Here is a 22,947-nt window from a genome sequence, read left to right as displayed (position 1 = left end):
TTTTCGGGGGGGGGTTTAGGGGGGGGGGATTTTTTTCTCCGCCCCCCCCTCGCGAAAAAACATTTGTATATATGTATGTGTGTGTGTGTTCATAATCTTTATTACATTCTGACCCTACCCTTCATTCTTTTGGAACACGTTTATTGAGCCCTAGAATATGTTCTTCCTGTAGTTAGTGAAAAAATTGTTGACTCCCCGCCATTGCCAGCAAGGGGGTCTGAGGGAGCTCTAGGAGCTCCCCCTAGCGCCACCGCCAAGCACTATTTCTGGCATAGAATGCCAACAAAATGCATATTCTGAGGTATCTACAGTGCATTTTCCTGCTATTAAAAAGTCTTATTTCAAAAATGTATGTGCTATTTTTACTGACTAAGACCCTGCCGCGCCGTTCGGCGCATTTGCCGTCAAGCTGTTTCCACAAAAATCTGTCACTGGTAATTTCTGAAGCCTCTTCCCACCTGCTCGAGGACCTCCATGAATGTGTGACGCAAAGTTGTACTAGGATGTCATCGCAACTCTTATTATGCGTAATTTATTTTGTCGGAGAACATGTCCCGCAAACCTCATGCGACGCTCTATCACAATTTTACTAAGGGGTCGACTCCCAGTTCGGCATAGGATTTCCTTGATTTAGACCCGATCTCAATAACTAACTCCTAAAATCTCTCTTATCCATCTTTGTTGAGCCACATTTAGTGTTTTTCAATTTCGGCAGATGACTATTCACTGCACATTATTAATGGAGCCCCGCCACTGGTAGAAATATGTAACCTCTCTTGGATACGCTCTTGGAATTGGGTGACTGTAGTTTGCTTTAGATTTTATATCGAAAAGTGAAGTTTTATCGTCAAAATCATCTGTTAGAGGTTTTAAACTAAAAATCTCAGGACTTTGTTGTTGTTTTTTAAATTCAAAACCCCAATTTAGCTACGATCATAGAATTTGGTAACTGTAGTTTGCTTTAGAGTAATATTGAAGATAGAGGTTTTCCACCTCAAAACGCTCTGTATGGGGATTTTAAACTCAAAACCATCTGGAGGAAAGGAGTTTAAACTCAAAACCCCCAATTCGCTTGGCTACGCTCAAATAATTTTAGTGTGTAATTTGCTTTTTTTTTTATATTGAAGAGGTATTTTTTAGCATCAAACCCTTGTGAAGGGGGATATGAACTCAAAACCCCTTTTGGCAACGCTCATAGCATTTTAGTGCGTAATTTGCTTTTTTTTTTTTTTTTACATTGAAGATGTATTTTTTTATTTCAAACCCCGCTGGCGGGGGGTTTAAACTAAAACCCCATACGGCTACGCTCTTAGATTTTAAAGTGTGTAATTTGCTTTTTTTTTTTTTGTTTTTTATTGAAGATGTATTTTTTGCTTCAAACTCCACTGGAGGGGAGTTTAAACTTAAAACTGAGTCAAAACCCATTTAGCTACGCTCATAACATTTTGAGTGCATAATTTGCTTTTTTTTCATATTGAAGAGGGGGTCTATCGTAAATTTTGGAGGGGTTTTTAAATCAAAATCTTCCTTTACTGTGCACTTGGAATTTGGGGATTATCGTTTGCATTTTTTGTGTGTTTTGTTTTATAGAAGAGGGGGGTTTAACTACAAAAACCCCTGGTAGGGAGGTTTCAAACTCAAAACCCCTGGTATGGGGTTTTAAACTCAAAACCCCCTGTTAGGGGTTTTAAACTCAAACCCCCATGGTAGGGGTTTTAAACTCTAAACCCCATGGTAGGGGTTTTAAACTCAAAACCCCTTTAGCTGTGCTGGGGCAAGTGATGGTTTAGTATTAAAATCTCACCTAAAATAAAGAAAATCAAAGCAAAAAATCAGTCACTAAAGTCCCCCTCCTCCCCCCCCCAGGGGGGGGGGATTTCATTTCGGGGGGGGTTTGAACCCCAAACCCCCCCCCCCCTGGCTACGCCCATGTATGAAAATATATCTCTCTGTTTTGTATCATGCATTCTTTTTCCTTCCACTATAAGACAATACGTTGAATGGGTGCTTGATGACACAGGTGTAAAAACAAATTGCAAAGAAAACATCCAGAGTCTCTCTCTCTCTACATATATATCAATAAATTATTCCCTACTTTCTGTTCCAATCATTTAGTTTTTTGTTAGTGGAAAATAAAGAGAACAAAAATAATTGGTATGGGCATCGATCCCACGACATTGGTGCGTTCAAACGACACGCTATAGAAATTTTCACCTTCACTTATCTTTTAGTCTGTTGGGGCACCACACAAGAGCTGTCAACTATCTTTCTCCATTCCGCTCTGTCACATGCCTTGGATAGTATTTCATTCTGTCCATTGTTGTTGTCTTCCCATCGCTTTCTGCATGATAAATGTACGTACGTATTTAACCACCTAACACCTTCCTTGGACTATCAAGAAAGTGTAGATCTAATAGTAGAAATAGAAAAACAAAGCGTTAGAAATGAATTCAATACAAACACATCATTCTATTTCTGCAAGAGATTCCCGCCAGAATGAAAGCTCTGTTCCAAAGGGCAAAGTCGAGCATCAATGACGCTGAAAGCTGGGCAGACTATCAAGATGATCCAGACTGGTCATTCCCGATGGTCAAAGCACACGTCTTTATTCTGGATACATCTGGAGAACCGAACTGGGTAACTAGGAAACTTCATTTCACAAACGTTAATGGAGTACATTAGATTAGTTCAATAATTAATATGTGAGTGGAGTACATTAGATTAGTTCAATAATTAATATGTGAGTGGAGTACATAAGATTAGTTCAATAATTAATATGTGAGTGGAGTACATTAGATTAGTTTAATAATCAATATGTGAATGGAGTACATTAGATTAGTTCAATAATTAATATGTGAGTGGAGTACATAAGATTAGTTCAATTATAAGTATGTGAGTATTTAGAACTGACCTTAATAATGAAAATTTCATGTTTGTTGCAAAGTGCTTGTGTGTACTTGTGTGTGTGTGTGTGAGAGAGAGAGAGAGAGAGAGAGAAAGAGTATGATGTAGAACACAGCCTATGCAAAGTTTTAAATTGTTTGTATTATATTGTACTAGTCGACCCACTGCGTAGCACATTGGAAAACGTCAATCCTACGCGCGATAAAAAAGGCATTATGCAATACCCGTAATTGTGGAATCTGGTGAAAGAAACTTCTCGCGCCTCAAATTAATGAAGAATTTATTGAGGTCAACAATTCTCGTAGATAGCTTTATACATTTGGTAATTCTTGCTATTGAGCGTGATCTATGTAGGAAATACAATTTTTAAGATATACTGTATGACTTCGCTACACGCAAGGCTCGTAAAGTAACTGTGTACGGAGTAAAGAATGAATAAAATGCAAAGACGAATTTATTTTCTTGTACAAACTCTTAATTTTCACTTATTATCCGCTTCCCTACCCAAAATTGGCCCCGCGAAATCCGTTTCGCATAGGACCCCACAATGGTTAAGTCCGGCCCTGCTATTTAGTGACGTGTGAATGCAGAGTAGATTACTTGTTCTTGTTACGTGGGTTAACTCTAGTCCGACTTGCAGAAATAAAAGCGTGATCTTTCCACGACTTCTTGGTCACAATGGTTAAGTCCGGCCCTGCTATTTAGTGACGGGTGAAAACCACTTGTTCTCCCTCCCCCCCCCCCCTTTTTCGCCTCTAAAGTTACGTGGGGTAACTCTAGGCCGACTTGAAGAATAAAAGATCTTTCCATTACTTCTTGGTGTCCAGACTGTTGACCCATAAAGAGAATTATATATAGAGCTTGTATTTCAGAAAATGAACATGTATACACCCCAGCATCATGACATTGAATGGCAAATAGCGGGCCTCAAACTCGGGACAATCTTGACGACAGTCCGAAACGCTTACAACACGACCAAGCAGCCATTCAGGTGGTGGCAGAGAAAAGCTTCTGCTTGTACAAAATACGACAGACATCGTTGCCACTGATTTTGTCTTCAGTCTGCACTAAAGAGAGACTGGGATTCAGCTGATGATTCTAGCAAACCGAGGCAACAAATTGTAGGTGGCATTTTGTCCTGACGCTATAAATATTGAAGAAGGCTTTGAAAAAAAAAAGAAAGTTCCCCTGTCAGACCTTACCATCTATAGGGAAGATGATGTAAAGGTCATCTGTTTCTGTGGGCCATAGGATTAACGAGAGTGTCATGGGGCCAGCACAACGACCGACCGCCTCTTCTTTTCCTTAACTAGTGTCAGGTAAACATTAGAGCTGGTGGACTCATAGGCACTCTAACGATCCCGAAATTAAAATTCTAAATCTTCACCAGGAATCGAACCCGAGACCCCGGTTCTGAAACCAATTGCTTTACCACTCAGTAAGCCTCCAGAGAGATTGATGGTTACATAGAATTAGTTTTAGTGTTGAATTCTTTAAAGTAATAAGTGTAACTTTCAAGTTACTTCATTGAGTGAAAGAAACCGTATCGGAATAAGATACTACACTAACCTTTATGTCACCACAACCAGACCATTTACTTATCGAATTAAGTTTAACTTGAAAACTTTTTAAGATTCACAGAAATATACGAATCTGGGACCGCTCGTTTTGGAAGCCAAGTGCTTTCTACTCAGCCACCGCGCCTCCCAGAATAGTGTGACGATACGAAACTTGCATGCAGAAGTTCATTTGAGGTTTTTTTTTCAGCAAATCGTGGGAAACTTTTATTTTTACCTTAAAACAATTATTTTCCTGTCCACCCATAACTAAATTCTTTATCTCCCCTCGCACTGTTTCTCACGGGACGAATCTCGACGTAAAACATTAACTAGCTTCTCTAGGGCTAACTTATAATTTTAGACCTCTGTACAGGTGACCAGCAAACAATAGTCGCGCCACCAGCGCCACCAGCGCGACACGCCTAATAACTTTTCACACCTATTTCTCCCCCCCCCCCCCCGGGCAAGGCAAATGGGAATCCCTACTCAATGTCTTATTGTATTTGATTTGTTCTGTTTCATCCATTCCTGTATCTTAGTGATTGATGTAAACAATAACCCTTCGTGAATCTAAGTACTGTCTAAGAACTTAGATCACAGTGCTCTAAACTTACAGAGCGCATGGAAAAGTAATTATTTCACATTCCTATTATATATCCCTCATACATATTATTATGTCTCACACACTTGTGAACTTATAGTTCCTTGGATGAGTTTAACTTTGATTAATTATATCAAACCCTTATCATTGTATCTCTATTCCTAATATTTTATTTTCGTCTTATCCTTTAGTATATAATATGCTCATTCCCCATTTTACTATAACTGATTACTTATCGTCGTAATCAAATTTAATGGATGAATCTTGACTAGTATCATCCTACATTGTATGATTACACATTTAGTGTGGTTATCTTACTTGTATCTTTTATGTTATTGAGTTATATGCGTGCTTTAAGATTTTATACATAATTGTCTTAAATGCCTTATTGGGATTGATACCAATGCCTACATCTGATTGATTGCAAGGCATATGGGAATGTCTTTAGGAGATTCCTGTTTGTCTTATCCCCAGCCTGGTTGCTACACACGATTGCTACACACGATAGCTGTTCTGATTGCGGTAACTGCTTGCTGTAATTGCTTGCCGTTGCTATAACTACCAGATCTCCATAGAAAGCTGTAACCAAATCCGACCACACCAGATACTCCCCCCCCCCATTACATACCTTTCAGCAAGAAGGCATTGCCTACTGTCCTTGGCAGCACCAACCCTCTCTACGGCTAAATAGGCAGCGGCCTCACCCTAGAGCCAGCTTGCCTACAGCATAGAGAACATCCCGAGCCGACGTCCTAAGACAGAGCCGGATGACTCATCCTTCTGAGTGCCAGTCCTTCGACCGCCAGAAGACGACCTACGGGCTAGCAGCTAAGAATATAAGTAGCCAGACCTAGGAACACTCTCCTCTTCCAATCACGCCTAAAGTAGCAATCCATGATGATCAATTAAGTTAGATATTAACACCTTTATTTCATTTCTCGATTATAATTTTATTTGATCATTTATCTTTTGTAAGCTTTCATTTATTAAATTATTTTTATTTATAAACTTATAATATTGGTCTGTTCTTACTGTTAGTTGCGGTGTGCCTGTACAAAATCTTATATATGTGAGCGGGATAAATTAATAAAATTTCCCCTAGACTTAAATAAACAAACCAAATATTAACTAATTAACATCTCGTCACATAGATCTATAAAAGCTTAACTTAAGTAATTAGGAAGTTTTTGGGGATATATAGGCATCTCTTGTCTTTCTTATATTTCAGTTTCCGGTTGGCCCAGCCCTTAGATTTTTAAACCAAAGTACGGCTACCAATGCTGTTAGGCAATTCTCTTCTTACACTATGGAGAGAATCCACCACTACGCTATGAACGGGGAAAGTCTGCACTCGTTGTACGCTGCTAGGAAGCTTGTGGACGTGTTAATCCACATAGAGAACAGAGTAAGTGGCTAGTGGACGTGTTAATCCACATAGAGAACAGAGTAAGTGGCTAGTGGACGTGTTAATCCACATAGAGAACAGAGTAAGTGGCTAGTGGACGTGTTAATCCACATAGAGAACAGAGTAAGTGGCTAGTGGACGTGTTATTCCACATAAAGAACAGAGTAAGTGGCTAGTGGACGTGTTAAGCCACATAGAGAACAGAGTAAGTGGCTAGTGGATGTGTTGATTCACATAGAGAACAGAGTAAGTGGCTAGTGGACGTGTTAATCCACATAGAGAACAGAGTAAGTGGCTAGTGGACGTGTTAATCCACATAAAGAACAGAGTTAGTGGCTAGTGGACGTGTTAATTCACATAGAGAACAGAGTATGTGGCTAGTGGACGTGTTAATCCACATAGAGAACAGATTAAGTGTGTTACAATTAGACTTAGATCCTCCCGCGCCATTTGGCGCTAATGGCTGCAAGCTCACTCAGTAATGAAGGGTCACGAGCGAAGTCGCGTCCTCTTTCTATTCGGTGCCTGCGATTTGTAGGTCTTCTATGAAAATGCGAAGCCATGTTACACGGAGACGGCCCTGTTCTCCTCTTTGTTATAGCTGTCTTAGGGAAGCCCGTCTCTTCTTGCCAACCTCATACACGATTGAACTTCGATCACCATCTCTGTTTTTGGAGCGTTGTGCACGTTTTCAGCCGTTGATCTCTATGTTTATGAACCGATATTGATATGTTCATAATTGTGTTAACATATATTAATTAATTGATTAATATATATTAATTAACCATTACACACCGGCTACGCCCGTTAATTTGTTCCCAGGCAATAGATTGTTAATGAATATTTGTTCCTTTTTTTTTTTTCTTTTAACTTCCGAGAAATGTTCCGAACTGAAACGATCCCCCAGACACGCTTTTTAGTCCGTGATATCTAGTAGGCTTCTTTTACACTGAATTGAAACGACCAGCTCTCTCTCCTTCTCTCTCTCCTTCTCCTTCTCTCTCTCTCTCTTTTTCTCTCTCCTTTTATCTCCCCATCACTGGAACCTCCTGTTTGTATTTTTTTTTCATCCCGCGCATCGTTATGTTCTCTGACATAGACTTTTGACATGAATTGGAAATTGGAACGACCGACCCGTTTTATAACGCTACCAGCCCCAAATGAACACAAATTCACACACATACTTTTCGGACGTAAATTAATGTAGCACTCTACCTTTCCCCCTCTACTCCCCCCTCCCCGCCCTCCCACCCACAACAAAGAGTTTAGTTTTATTAATTATAATCGTTCATTTGGCTTCTTTTAAATGTAGAGAAAACACTGTAGAGTATAGTAGTATTATCTGTACATGCACACGGGCGAATTCATTATCAGTCCTTGCTAGATCTCTCGAAAAAAAAAAGACCCTAGATGGAACTTTTGGATGCTATTAGGGACGTTTTCTTCTTTGCTAAAAGCAGGCGGAAATAAAAATGTATTGTAATGCAAGTTAAATTAAAAGTATTGTGACTTAAGGAAAAATACGGAAGTCTTTGTGTGTGTGTGTGTGTGCTATTTCTATAATAGAATGCGGCCTTTCGAAAATAAAATACCAATGTTTAATAGAAAGCTTGCGGCTTTTCGCGAATCGCGGCGTTCAGACTGCGAATCTGTTGAAACCGTGTCTTAGCAAGCACCTAAGAGATACAAGGAGCCTGTATACGACATGTCATGCAAATCCGTAAGGCAGTTGATGAAATCTCTTAATACATAAATGAATCAGTGAGTCGTATTTTGCGCTTATAATATAGATTCACAAGAAGATGAATTACAAATCTAAAAAAAAAAATTAACGCTGCTTTTGTATACTTATGTAACATTGAGTCTCGATGATAATTTATTTATTATTTTATTTGTATTCATTAAATAGAACTGGTTATTTCATTCGCTCGCAGACTTTCTACGCCCACAGATGCGTCCTTTGTACACATTCAGAATATTTCGCCAACATACTGCTGGAGAATGACCTCCCACCCTACGCCGTGACTGACATCACCCTAAAGCACGTCAACCCGGAACTATTCAAGCGGTTCTTGCACTTCGCGTACACCGGGGATGTATTTGTGAGTCTGTGTTTCTGTCATTAACTCCAAGCATGTTCTGAAATTTGTTTTTTTTTTCAAAAATAGCTGGTTTCCTTCCTGATGTAATTAGTTTGTTTTTTTTCCTCGTTATCTGAAGATGTTCAAACATTTGTGTTGGGGCGTAGGCGTCAGGATATTAGAAGAAAGATGAAGTTTTAATGACTAAACCGGAACAAAGATAAACAAAGGGAAATATGTTTTTAGTATATGTAATTATGGTGAAATAAGAGGTTACATAATCCAATTGTTTCCTCAATGGCTTAAGAGGATACAAACACACACAACCAAAGCTTAGATTAAAATTATTTTCCAAGAAGAAAACAAGAGAAAACTACCTAACTATGGTCTTTAGCGTCTTCATGTAGATCTAGAGTTTTGCTCTATCGTCTTGTAATGTTTAACTCTGTCACCGTGTAGTGTTTAGAGCTCTAATGATATAGTAGTTAGGTCGTAGTGTTTAGCTCTTGTAATTATTAGCTCTGACATCCTGTAGTCAGTATTTCGCTCTGTCATCCTGTAGTCAGTGTTTCGCTCTGTCATGTAGTCAGTGTTTCGCTCTGTTATCTTGTAATTATGAAATGTCCTTGTGCAGTGTGTGTCTCTGTTAGTGTGTAACACTTCTATTCTGTTTTTGTTTAACTCTGTCATCGTGTAGTCATTAAGGTAGACAGGAAAAAAACTAGAATGTAGTAAAGATGTCAGCAAGTTGTAGTTAAGCTATGCGGATCTCAAGATGCGATGATTTTATAATTTATATAATTTATCTAAACGTTACCGAATTCCGTAATAAAGCAAAGGAGATTAGCCTCAATTTGAAATTCAAACACTTTGAAATAAATGCAAAATTATGGTACTGTATTTCAATTAGAGCTACAGTAATTAATTAAATTGAAACAGGTTTATTTAAGCCAAAATAATAGATATCAATATGAATTAAAATGGTAAGAAAAAAAAACATACAGATGTACTAATTTGGCTTGTGACAGCTGTTAGTATGTTGTCGTAATTCCACTGGGAGCTCGAGATACAATCAGACTCGGTATTTTTCTTTTCTCTTCCCTTCCAACTTAATTGAACATATTCATTTACCTTCTTACCTTTATTTTGATTACATTTACTGAGAAAAAAATAATTCGTAGAATTAATTAGACATCTAGGTAACTATAGTTACCATTCAGTCAGTCCAGAACCCAAACCACACAAACAGGAATCCATCCCGGTGTCATAAGATAGCGCCAGAGGACAAGAATCTCAAAGGTTTGGAATTTTTTCGTTTTAACAGGTGAACCTGGAGATTCTGTATCCACTTCGAAGATTGGCAAACATCTTAAAGTCCAAGAGCATGAAAGCTAAACTGATGATATTTATGGCGGCAACTGGAACCATGGATCTAGAGCAGGTTATCCATTTGAACATAAATATCTAGGTCCTAATCTCGCAGGATGCACCCCGGTTGTTTGATCCCCAGCGAACACGCCAGCTTAAGTCTAAGTTGTGTGGATGAGGGACAAAGCCCGCTTGGTGAGGTCGAGTTCGATACACAACTCGAGCTGTGTTTGCTGAGCCCCAAATGCAGCACGGAAACACTCAGATAGCCAGCCCATCACTAGTACACAAAAGAGAGTGGACCGTAGCACTCAACAAGCATGAAAGTTGGGCTATACAAAAGCTATTCAAGAGGAAGTCGCCAGGTGAAACATGTTGCATGTATGATAGTAAGAATGTAGGCATTCTTTGGACTAGTTCAAGTGGTGTCCAATAATTTAAACCATAAATTAAACAAAACATTAATTGCAATTTTTTTTTACTTAAATGCCTATCAGTTGATATATAAGAATGCATTGTATTCTTAGTGTTTTTGTTTTTCAACTAAACTAATTTCTTTAATGTTCTACGCCCTACTGAATCAGCATAAAGGTTTGTTTTGTCCCTTTCACTCTGTCAAAATAAAAATGGGTGTGATGACAGTTTGGAGGAGCACTTGACTTCCTAACAGAGGGGTCACGAGAGTTCCCATGAAGCCTGGGATTTTGAGTACATCCCCAAGTCCACCCAACTCTAATTTTAGTTGGGGAAAGTAAAGGCGGTTGGTTGCTGTTCTGACCAGTGGTCACATGGCACGTTTGTTAACGTTAGGCCCTAGAAAGAGAAGATCGTGACATCATCTCCCACATGAAAAACTAGGTCTCCAAGGGGAACAACTTCCAGAATCCAGTCCTCTGACTACATAAATTGTCTTTTCCTATTTATTTCTTCTCATTTTTTAAAATAGAAATACATGTATTTAGTTCTATCAAAATAGAAATACATGTATTCAGTTCTATCAAAATAGAAATACATGTATTTAGTTCTATCAAAATAGTAATACATGTATTTAGTTCTATCAAAATAGAAATACATGTATTTAGTTCTATCAAAATAGAAATACATGTATTCAGTTCTATCAAAAATCAAAATAGAAATACATGTATTCAGTTCTATCAAAATAGAAATACATGTATTTAGTTCTGTCAAAATAGTAATACATTTATTTAGTTCTATCAAAATAGAAATACATGTATTTAGTTCTATCAAAATAGAAATACATGTATTTAGTTCTATCAAAATAGAAACCGATTTTAAACAGGCAATCAAGATATTGTCCGAAAATACAGATAGAGACGCTATGGCAATAGCTGTGGAGGTTGTCAAGTCTAATTTTAAGGTAACAGTCTCATTACATTCACGAGAATTATACGTAGGCTATGTCTTGTACAGAATACATGCTAACATTGTTAAATGCAAAAGTATCTTTATCAATCAGCCTAAACCTATAGTCAATATATTTAAGTATTTAAAAAAAATACAAGTCTTTACAAATTTTGATATGCCAACCAGAGGAGCTTCCCAATTCCATAAAGCCAAGGTGAATGGGATTAGACATATTGTTAGACCTAGTTAATTGACTGAGATTATCCATCAGTATCGTGGACGGAACAAGCAAAGATGGTAAGTAGATGGTAAGTAGATGAAAAACTGGTTGAACACTTCACTAGCTACGCTACCCAGCCGCAACGTGAAAGAAACGTTATTTTGAGGAGGCGAGGAGGCCAGTAGGGTAGCAAAATAAGACTCATGTTGGGGTGCCTAAGAACATTGTTCATTGCACTAGTCAGGTAAGGAAAGAGAGATCCAACAACCTTGTCACGATCCACACGCTTTTGCTAACTCGAACAGTTAGTTTGATATATTGTATGAAAATGGTGGAGGTTTCTTGATGTGCTCGGCCTTCGGCCTCGCTTGTAAATGTGAGTGTCTTTGGGTTCTAGTCACTGAAAATTAGAATGAAATCTATTTACATCTGCTTTAATCTTTCTAAACATAACAGTTTTTCAGTCAGAGTGGCGGAGGGGAGCTTCTTGCTGGCCTTAAGTTTCAAGAGTCTTTGACCCAACTTTCACCTCAATTAAAAATTTGATTGGAGACCTTGAAAAAACAGATGCACCTCTCTCTGCAGTCACAGTAGCAAAACATAACGCTACAAGTCGAATTATGATGGCGTTGAGTTCATGAAGTTCTTGTTACAACAATACCTTGTTTCTCACTGACACAAAGACTAAATAGACTCATTAAAAAAGCATCGTATATCACTCGAACACAGCTACAATCTCTTGAAGAGCTTTTTCATGAAAGATGCCTTTCCAGAACACTCACGATTCTTAAAGATAACCTGCACCCATTTAACCACTGTTACATCAGATCTGAACGAAGTGGTCGTCTCCTTTCCATTAGGACTAAAACAGAAAGACTTAAAAACTCCTTTATCCCACTTTCGGTCTGAGTGTTACAAGATCATCTGTCGTCATCGAGAAGTTCATAGAAGTCTAATTCATAAAGCGCTGGTTATGAGTGTGTATGTGTTTTCGTGTGTGAATGTTGTTCGTACTTGCATCTATATTGTTATTGTACAGTAGTTACGCTGAGGTTGTCAATTGTAGTCAAACCGAATTTCTCTTTGGTTGGATCAATAAAAATTATCTTATCTTATCTAATGAATGCAAACTTTTCCTTGGTTTTATTTTCTAGGTTGTCATGAATGATGCAAGATTTTTCTTGTTCAGCTTCGAGAATGTCTTAGAAATTATTAGCGGAGATAATCTTTGTGTCAATTCCGAACTAGATGCATTCTGGGCTGTACTATTCTGGGTAGCCTATGACTACGCCAATAGGATAAATTTCTTTCCACAGGTAAGAACTGATATATTCATGACTTCTTTATTGACTGGGTTTTTGACAGGAAGGGTACGAAACTTACAAGAAAGTAAATAGTTTCAGGCATCCCGAAAATAAGCAACATTATTAATAAGGGCAACGGTTGTCTGTTTCTTTACAATTTTATATTTTCCATAGTTAGATTTCGAAATGAAATCTGTAAAATTTAAAGCGATAATTTAGAGATGGCTACACAAGTATAGACTTAAGTATTTCCCATGTTTTTGGATGTTTCTTCAGATTTGAAGATTAATAAATCTTACCTTAAGCAAATAAACTTCGGGCAAAAGGGGCCCATTAGCCTTGGCTGGCTACCCACCTAGGAAAAGGAAAACTCTTATTTCAAACCTCTGCTGCCTTACAGCTAGACCCTGAGAAAAAATCAGGAGCCGACCACACCACACAACTCACAAGGGGGTAAGGGTCTAACTAGGAGATGATATAAATAGCCGCGTCCTCCACCTTGACAGGCTAATGTCTTGACAGGCTAATGTCTTGACAAGCTAATGTCTTGACAGGCTAATGTCTTGACAAGCTAATGTCTTGACAGGCTAATGTCTTGACAAGCTAATGTCTTGACAGGCTAATGTCTTGACAGGCTAATGTCTTGACAGGCTAATGTCTTGACAGGCTAATGTCTTGACAGGCTAATGTCTTGACAGGCTAATGTCTTGACAGGCTAATGTCTTGACAAGCTAATGTCTTATGTATATAACCAGGGGGAACCGGTTGTGACTCAAAGAAAATAGTCCCTTAAATATTTATCTTAAGTATTTATCTAGTTTAAAGGAAGATTGGTGAAGATACAATTTGATCTATTGGAGAAATCCTTTCCTCTGATCATAAGTCACTATTGAACATTCGCAAATGAAATAAAGAATGGGCGATATTTCTAAATGTTCATAGGACTCAAAGACATTCACTTTACTGTTAATTATATAAAAATTTGACCACACCCCCTCCTCAAATCAGTTATTGTCGGAGGTGCGATTTACTTGTATGACATCACTGGAGCTGATGGATTGTGCCAAGGTCACGGACATGATCAAATTGTCGGAGAAGTGTAAGAAAATGCTGATCACCGCCAACTGGTAGGTGTCCGAAGTGGTTTCTTTTCAGATGTCATGCCCCGGGTTGTCCACGAACAAACTGGTAGGTGTCCGAAGTGGTTTGCTTTTCAGATGTCATGCCCCGGGTTGTCCACGAACAAACTGGTAGGTGTCCGATGTGGTTTGCTTTTCAGGTGTCATGCCCAGGGTTGTCCACTAACAAACGTGGAAATTCTATAGTAATACATTTTACAATGGAGATTCACGTTATGGCTGGTCTATTTTAGTTTGTCTTCTAGTTTCTGTGATAACTATCAGGTTAAGATTTGTGGTTTTAATCATTTAAAAGATGTTTAGATTTTCATTATCTTGTTATTCACTAGATAGAGAATGTTCCCATACATACATTCTCTGGTCATTCACTAGATAGTGGATGTTCCCATACATACATTCTCTGGTCATTCACTAGATAGTGGATGTTCCCATACATACATTCTCTGGTCATTCACATACATTGCAACTGTGAGAGTTTGGGTCGAAATGTTTGTTTTTTAGCGGCCCCCGTAAGGGGAAAAAGCCGCTATTAGGTTTGTGCAAAATGTCCGTCTGTCCGTCTGTCCGTCTGTCCGTCTGTCACACTCAGATCTCGAAAACTAGTAGAGATATGAAAAATATTATTTCATCATTAAATCCGGCTTGAAAAGTTTAGGTGCAACGGCTACTTTTGGTTTTCTAAAAGCAAACCGTTTAATTTATAAAATTAATTATGCAAGCGATTTTTTCATAAAAATACACCAATGCTAAAACAATTACGTAAATGTAAGGGAGGCAATGTTACAATATGCTAACAAAGATGGACAATTTTTGTGTATTTTCAGTATCACTAAGTCAAATATATTTTTAAAATGTACAGGAAATGTTTACAACAAATACAAATAATAGTTAAAGACGTTTTTTCTGGTCAACTAGCTGCTAAAATTAAAAGAAAACATTTCTGTTTGTTTATAAAGGCTAATAATGCACTTTGTATGTAAATATCACGCACATTTTTTTAAATGGACTTTTTATGCAGCGATTTTCGTGCAGTAGCGTAACGTCGCAACATGATCAGGTGCTAAACCAATTCCTTAAACTTTTTTTAAAAATCAGATTTTATTTATTTTTTGTTTAGTGCCCCCATCCGAATAAAAGAAGCTTATTTTTGTGCGTTTTGTCTGTTGGTCGGTCTGTCCGTCACGATTAGATTTAAAAAACTAGAACTCTAAAAGCTATTGAAAATCTGATTTACCCTTTAATGTTCCTCCCATAACATCTCAATAGTTTTAAGTATCTAAAATTGATTGTTCCGGATTTTTTTGTGCAAAACTAATCAACGCCAACAAATGTTTGTTTGCTCTTCTAACTTATATTACATTCAATTTCCATGCTTAAACGTTGCAAAAACATATTATCAATAATATGTTGTTCCGTTTTTATGTAAATAGCATATTAATGCTAAATCATAATCTCTATACTGACTTATATTTCATTAAGTGTAAAAATGTTCCGGATATTGTTTTATAAAACATGAATTATGCCTAATGATTGTTTCAAATCGCATAAGGCTTTTAAAAAAAGTAATTTACTAGAATTGATTACTGAAAATTACTTTTTAGACATTTAATTTTCTTGTAAAACATAACATAGAAGTTTTGTAATCGATAAAGAAAGTTCCGAATTTTGTTTCTTACAAATCGTCGCCAGAAATTTCCGAACTTATTTAAAAATCTACTAACGCCAAATAATTGTTTGAACTCCCTCTTCTAATTAATAAACAAATAATCTTCTCATTTACGAAATAATGTTTTTACGGATTTTTATGAAAAATATTTTAACTCACTACTCTCTTACAGTACATTTAACTTTCTACCTAAAACATTAAAAAATCTAATTATCGTTAATATTATGTTCCGATTTTTAAGGAAAACAGAATCCAAACACCAAAGTAAGGTATGAAAATCTCTCCACGTGGCTGTAGTACATCTAATTTTTATACGAGACCATCCAAAAATGTAATTAACGGTATTACATTTATCTGAAATTCTCTTTTTCTTTTACTATTTATACAAACATCCGGAACAATCTATTATATAAACTTTTCAATTGTGTTCATACCTAAAAATTATTGCGATGTTTTGAAACGTAAAATAAAGGTTAATCAATTTTTAATAACTTTTAGTTGTTTTTTTTATATCAAGATAACGGACAGACCGACTGACAGACAAAACGCAAAAACAATGTGGCTTTGATCCTTTTTAAATAATATCTATTAGAACTCAGTGCACCAATGTCTATGAACCCTCGTTAAATATCTCGTGTAAATAAAGACATTTTTTTTTATGGTACCGGTACTAGCCTATTGTGAGGTAATGGAATTTTTTTTCTTTGACGTCATATGAATGGACTCTTTAAATGTAATGTTAAAAGAACGCACTCGGTGCACCAATGTCTATTAACCCTCGAAAAAATTGCTTGTATTAATGAAAACATATTTTAGTCTAACTAAGCCGTGTGACGTAGTGTTTTTTTTCCTTTGACGTCACATGGAATGAATTCTTTAAATGAAATGCTAAAAGAACGCACTTGGTGCACCAATGTCTATGAACACTCGAGAAATGGCTCGTGTTGATAAAGGTGATTTTTAGTCTAGCTAGGCCTTGTGACGTAGTGTTTTTTTTTTCTTTGACGTCATATGGAATGAATTCTTTAAATGAAATGCTAAAAGAACGCACTCGGTGCACCAATGTCTATGAACACTCGATAAAAGGCTCGTAATGATGAAGGCGATTTTTATTCTAGCTAGGCCGTGTGACGTAGTGTTTTTTTTTCCTTTGACGTCATATGGAATGAATTCTTTAAATGAAATGCTTAAAGAACGCACTCGGTGCACCAAAGTCTATGAACACTCGATAAATGGCTCTTATAGATGAAGGCGATTTTTAGTCTAGCTAGGCCGTGTGACGTAGTGTTTTTTTTTCCCTCTGACGTTATATGGAATTAATTCTTCAAATGAAATGAAAAAAGAACTCGGTATAGTAATGTTTATTAAGCCTCGTTATGTGACTTGCGTTTAAAAAAGGAATGATATCTTGATTTAGATCTAATCTAGATTTTTTAAACTAGATCTAGATTTTTATTACAGTATATCTAGATCTGGATTTATATTCTAATTAAAATTATTTTAGAGTCTAGATCTAGAATTTCTAGATCTAGTTTAGACTAAAATAGACTAGATTAAGATGTAGAATTTCAATTTCTAAACTTAAAGTGTAAAAAAAAAGTGTAGATTTTCATTTCCAAACGTTTTGATCAATATTGTAATGTTTTAATATACTAAAACTAATCTACTATTTTTTTATTAAATTTAAATTTACGGCAAATGAATCTTTGAAACATTATTACTTTTGACCATCGGATGGCTGCCTGGTCGTGCGGTTTGCGCGCTGGACTGTCGTTCAGATTTATGGATGGCCCAGGGTTCAAACCCTGCCCGCTCCCATCCCCGTCGTCCTGCGGGAGGTTTGGACTAGGAAGTAATTATCTTCAACTCTGAAGGAACATCCGAAACGTGTAAAACATTTTACATCAAAATTAAATCACCTCTTGAATATTATTTGCGAATATGCAGATCCGACAGGGATCCGACTTCGACGGGGGCCGCCTCTGAGTTTGTGTAACACAAACTCTCTTTGTAATCTTGTTTCTTATGAAAACGACAATTATTTATTACGCAGGATAATCATAATGTTAAATCACATTTAATATATTCAATTTAATTATTGTGTAACTCCAGATAGAATTCATTAACTAGATTGGTTCATATCCATCCATCCATTCATCTCTATTCCTGTCCATCCATCCACCCATTCATCTCTATTCCTGTCTATCTGTCTGTTTATTTAATTATCTATCTATCTATCTATCAAAGGATTTGCCACGCCCGAGAAATAGGACTGGAAGATCCACTCGGCTTGCCTGAACATCCCCAACGGCACTGCCTAGTGAACATGCAACATGAGCCTGTAGGTAGTTTCCCTTCATTAACTCATTGGTCAATTATTTTGTGTTGATTCTTGTTTTGTCAGGTAAAAGAAATGATTGTGCTAAATTTCAACTTGATTCTAGATTGGGTGTGGGAGAATAAGGTGTACAAACTTTTGATCTGACTGACAGAGTGAGTTGATGGAAGATTGGGTGTGGGAGAATGAGGTGTACAAACTTTTGATCTGACTGACAGAGTGAGTTGATTGAAGATTGGGTGTGGGAGAATAAGGTGTACAAACTTTTGATCTGACTGACAGAGTGAGTTGATGGAAGATTGGGTGTGGGAGAATGAGGTGTACAAACTTTTGATCTGACTGACAGAGTAAGTTGATTGAAGATTGGGTGTGGGAGAATAAGGTGTACAAACGTTTGACCTGACTGACAGAGTGAGATGATTGAAGATTGGGTGTGGTAGAATAAGGTGTACAAACGTTTGACCTGACTGACAGAGTGAGTTGATGGAAGATTGGGTGTGGGAGAGTAAGGTGTATAAACGTTTGACCTGACTGACAGAGTGAGTTGATAGAAGCCTTGTAAAAAACGTGATCATTAAAAGTAGGTAACAAATTGTGAATGAAAGGTGCTTCATTAATCCAAAACTCCAAAGGAAAAACTGGGTGAAATTTCAAAATCTTTGAGCGCCCCCCCCCCCAATGGGAGAATTAATTATGAGTCAGAGAGCATGGACTATTAAAGATATATAAAATATATAAATGTATATTATCGTATACCGATGCACGCATAAAACAACAAAGTTAATTCTCTAGACACCAATGTAATGCTACAATTTTTGAGCTAATACATTATTGCTTTATTCTTCAATATGCAGCCTACTGTATCAGAGTTTGATCAAAGGTTTCTAAAGTACATGCGACTCATGAATCGAGATGTGAAAGACTTTTCAAGCCAGAAGTTAGTACCATTTATATTAACCCTTATCTATTCCATATCTCTTAACTCAAGTATAGTGATACTTTGGGTGTAGAGTTTTTGAAGGACAATACACACGTTTAGTTTTTTTTTTTTTTTGTTTTTTTTCTTTTTGCTTCCAAGAATTCAATTTTGTTTTCATAACAAAGCAGTGTTATTTGAATTTGTGCAATTATTCTTACTTTCATTTTTTTTGTTAAATAAAAATCATTGATCCCTATTTATTTAACTTGTTTTTTTCTTAAATGTACGAGTACCAGTGTCCAATGTAATAAAAGTGTAGCCAAGCATTATTTGTAGCAAGCATAAATAAATGTTAGATTTATTAAAGTATCAAAATTTTGAATTAAGAAAAAAAACAATGACATTATAATTTTAAATCAACATTAAGCTTTTTTTTTTTTATTGAAAACATGATTTAAAATTGCTGAGATCTATTCATTTTACCAAATGAATACTAGTTTTATTATCGGTTATTAGTAGTTTACTATTTTTATAAATTTATTAGCTAGTTTTTACACTTATTCATTTAGTATAACTATGTTTAAATATCAAACAGAAAAAAAAAATTCATTAATTAATTAACTTTCACATTTGAGGATATTATTGCAAAGGAAAGTAATTTTATAGAATATTATAATATTCAGTTATTAATTGTTAATCGAAGTAAAAATCAAACTCCTATAATTCACTGTTCTACCACTTAAATGGATTACACTATATTTCCCATAAATACACAATTATAATAAAATGTTATGTTAATGCATGTTAAATGCATGTTAAAGTAACTTTTTTTTTTCATTTTTAAAGGGACAACACAAAACTAAATCGAAAACGTGTGGTCTTTTCCGAGGATGATGACGATTATGAGGAAAAGGCAGATGAGGGTGAGGAGATGGCTTTGATAGAGGAGGGGGCTAAGGAGGAGCCTCAAGAGCAGCCTAAGGAGGAGTCTAAGAAGTCTAAAAAGAGTAAGAGCCCAAATCAAATGCCTAAAGAGGTCTACATTAGAGAAGACACAGAAGATGATGAACACAAGGATGATGTCCTTCCACCAAACACCCAGCCCCAGTGGTTAACATCTGAAGCTCAAGATGAACCAGAAGAAAAAATCAAAGGTAAAGGAAGGTCAAGGTCAATGTCCATCTTTAACTCAGAAGGTGATGATTTAGATACTCCACAGTTTGACACAGAACAGAAGACGACGCCAAGAGGAGAGAAAAAGAAAAAAAAGAAAAAGGAAAAAGAACCTAAGTTACCTATAAGTGCTACATCCAGTGAAGACACTTCTTCCGATTCAAAAGGAGAAAAGTCAAAGGAGAAAAAGAAAAAGGAGAAAAAGAAAAAGGAGAAAAAGAAAATGGATAAAAAGTCGAAGGATAAAAAGAAAAAGGAAAAAGAACCTAATTTATCTGCAAGTAATACATCTAATGAAGCCATTTCACCAGAAGCAAAAGAAGCCCAGCCAAAGGAAAAAAAGAAAAAGGACAAAAAGAAGTCTCCAAAGAGCAATGCAGGTGAAGGGTCAGAGCCCAAAAAAAAGAAGCACTCAAAACAATCAGAAAATAAAACCAAGACCAAGGTCCTCCAGCCCAATCAACCAGTGGAAAAAAAAGAAAGCAAACTCATGAAATTTATAGGTAATTTGAAAAGCAGATCACAATCTGAGACCATTTTGGATTCTAATCATCAACCTGAGCCACCTGGGCAGGAAGAGCCAAAGAAAAAAGTCAAAAAGAAAAAGAAGAAGAAAGACAAGAAAAAAGATAAAAACAAAAACAAACAAAATAACACAGAAGAAACTTCCTTAGAGAGCTCCAGTTCTGAAGAGCAATCAGCAATCAGTGATTCATCAACTTCCACAAACAAAGCGAAACATGTTACAGAGAACAAATCAGACAATAGCAGAGGTCACAATGTCAAAGCTTCTCCCGAAACAAAACTGCTGGATATCTCGGACAGTTTCATCTTGAGATCAGTGCGAAAACCAGATGGTGACGCCCTGAGCTTGTGGGAAAACAGTGTGTTCCCTGTCCAAGACAACCACATTTTAAGTGGAGACATCCTTCTTCCCTTTCGCCAACAAAAAATTGTTCTTAGAAAAGAAACCATAGGCAGTAAAACCACCGTAGAGTCAATGGATCAAAAGCACAAAAATGATGAAGGCCTTACACACATTTCAAAAGATGACACAGATTTAGACAAAAATAATTGTAGAATAGAAAAATCCTTCTACCTCTAATTGTCCATTTATTTCTTTAAAATGTAACTGTCAACAAAAAAGGCCCAAGACCAGCATGAAAGTTAAAGAATATACCAATACTAGAGTATGACTGCTGCCTTCATCAACATCCAATCAAGTGAGAGGCATGCAGTCATGCAGAACTTTTGAAACTATCCAAAGAATGAACGAATAGGTGACCTTATAGGACTGGAAAGGAATTGATGCTGACAACAAGCAAGGACTATCTAGAGACAGAGACTTGCAATATTCAAAACTTCCTATTATAAAAGCAGAGAATACTAAAATGATAGATAAGCCTCCATCTTTCCCTGTTACACATAACCATATATATTACGCAAAGACCAGACATTGCCTCCCTCTTCTCAAGGCTGAGCAAAAGAAACAGATTTACAAGGAAAAAAATAAAACAGCATTCATTAATGATGAAATTTAACCTAACATACTGCTGTCATAAATAAAATGTAATGTGTATCTCTTCACAGAAGGACATTTATAGAAATTAATATATAATTATTTATTTATTTTTTTTTACAAAAGAAACAAAAATTTATAAACACCAAAATATTTGATAGTTAAATATTTCTTTTAAATTACCAGTTTTGTCTTTTTTAGCGGCCCCCGAAAGGGGAAAAGACGCTATTAGTTTTGTGCGAAATGACTGCCCGTCTGTCCCGTTTAGATCTCGTAAACTAGAAAAGATATTGAAAATCGGACATCACAATATTTTAGACCATTCAAAGTTCTGATGCAACGGCTACTTTTTTTTTCCCTGAAATCGAAAAATCTAATTTTTAAAACCAGTTATGCAAGAAGTTTTTTAAAGAGAAAAAGCTAATTAGTATGCATTTTAAGTTAAACCTAATTTAGAACGAATAGTAATCTTGTAAAATCCATTTTGAACATTTTCTTTTATGATAGCTCACAATAAATCCAAATAAAAGATTAAGCATATTCAAAACAATTACATCAAGTGAAGACCAGGAGAGGCTCGGTAAAGCGCTTAGCTTCCGAACCGAGGGTCCCGGGTTCGAATCCTGGTGAAGACTGGGATTTTCAACTTCGGAATCGTTAGGCGCCTCTGAGTCCACCCAGCTCCAATGGGTACCTGATATTAGTTGGGGAAAAGTAAAGGCGGTTGGTCGTTGTGCTGGCTACATGACACCCTCGTTAACCGTAGGCCACAAAAACAGATGAACTTTACATCATCTGCCCTATAGACCACAAGGTCTGAAAGGGGCACTAGTTAGGCCAGGTTCACATCTAACTTTGCATTCACTTGCACCTATCCTTTGATCTGCTGTACCGTTGGGGCACTACACAAGATCTGTCAACCTTCTTTCTCCATTCTTATCTCTCATTTGTCTTTGATATAATTTCATTTGGATGTTCTTTCTGAAAATATTGAAGCCTTCCTGGGTGGACCACTTCGGGGGCCGATTTTCAGTTTGTGTTTCCACACAAACTGTCTTTGTAATCTTGTTAGCTTGATTTTGTTTATTTTGGGTGACATTTTAATACTATACCATCACTTGCCCCAGCGCAGCCAAGGGGTTTTGAGTTTTAAAAAAACCCTACCAGGGTGGTTTTGAGTTTAAAACCCCCTGCCAGGGGGGGAGTTGAGTTTAAAACCCTCTACCAGGGGTTTTTGCAGTTAAATCCTTCTCTTCTAAAAACAAAACAAAAAAAAATGCAAACGACAATCCCCAAATTCCAAGAGCACAGTTAAGGGCACTACACAAGATCTGTCAACCTTCTTTCTCCATTCTTATCTCTCATTTGTCTTTGATATAATTTCAT

General features: G+C 36.7%; 1 protein-coding gene across 2 annotated transcripts in view; it reads left to right on the top strand.

The window, feature by feature from the left end:
• LOC106060784 (uncharacterized) overlaps positions 1–21,724 on the top strand; it is a 31,777-nt gene extending 10,053 nt beyond the window's left edge. The window contains exons 5-14 of one of the 2 annotated variants that reach the window (XM_056030134.1): positions 2,483–2,637; positions 6,293–6,469; positions 8,404–8,571; positions 9,875–9,991; positions 11,219–11,296; positions 12,658–12,819; positions 13,816–13,934; positions 17,860–17,953; positions 18,805–18,887; positions 19,716–21,724. In XM_056030134.1, coding sequence (XP_055886109.1) covers positions 2,483–2,637; positions 6,293–6,469; positions 8,404–8,571; positions 9,875–9,991; positions 11,219–11,296; positions 12,658–12,819; positions 13,816–13,934; positions 17,860–17,953; positions 18,805–18,887; positions 19,716–21,147 — 2,585 coding nt within the window. In that variant the 3' untranslated portion in view covers positions 21,148–21,724. The remainder of the gene's footprint in view (positions 1–2,482; positions 2,638–6,292; positions 6,470–8,403; positions 8,572–9,874; positions 9,992–11,218; positions 11,297–12,657; positions 12,820–13,815; positions 13,935–17,859; positions 17,954–18,804; positions 18,888–19,715) is intronic. The other variant, XM_056030143.1, reaches the window with a different exon arrangement.
• Positions 21,725–22,947: the final 1,223 nt, after the last annotated feature.

This window comes from Biomphalaria glabrata, chromosome 1, assembly GCF_947242115.1.
Source record: "Biomphalaria glabrata chromosome 1, xgBioGlab47.1, whole genome shotgun sequence".
Taxonomy (NCBI): Eukaryota; Metazoa; Mollusca; class Gastropoda; family Planorbidae; genus Biomphalaria; species Biomphalaria glabrata.
The sequence above is the reverse complement of the archived record's forward strand: the minus strand, read 5'-3'. Positions and strand labels throughout refer to the sequence as shown.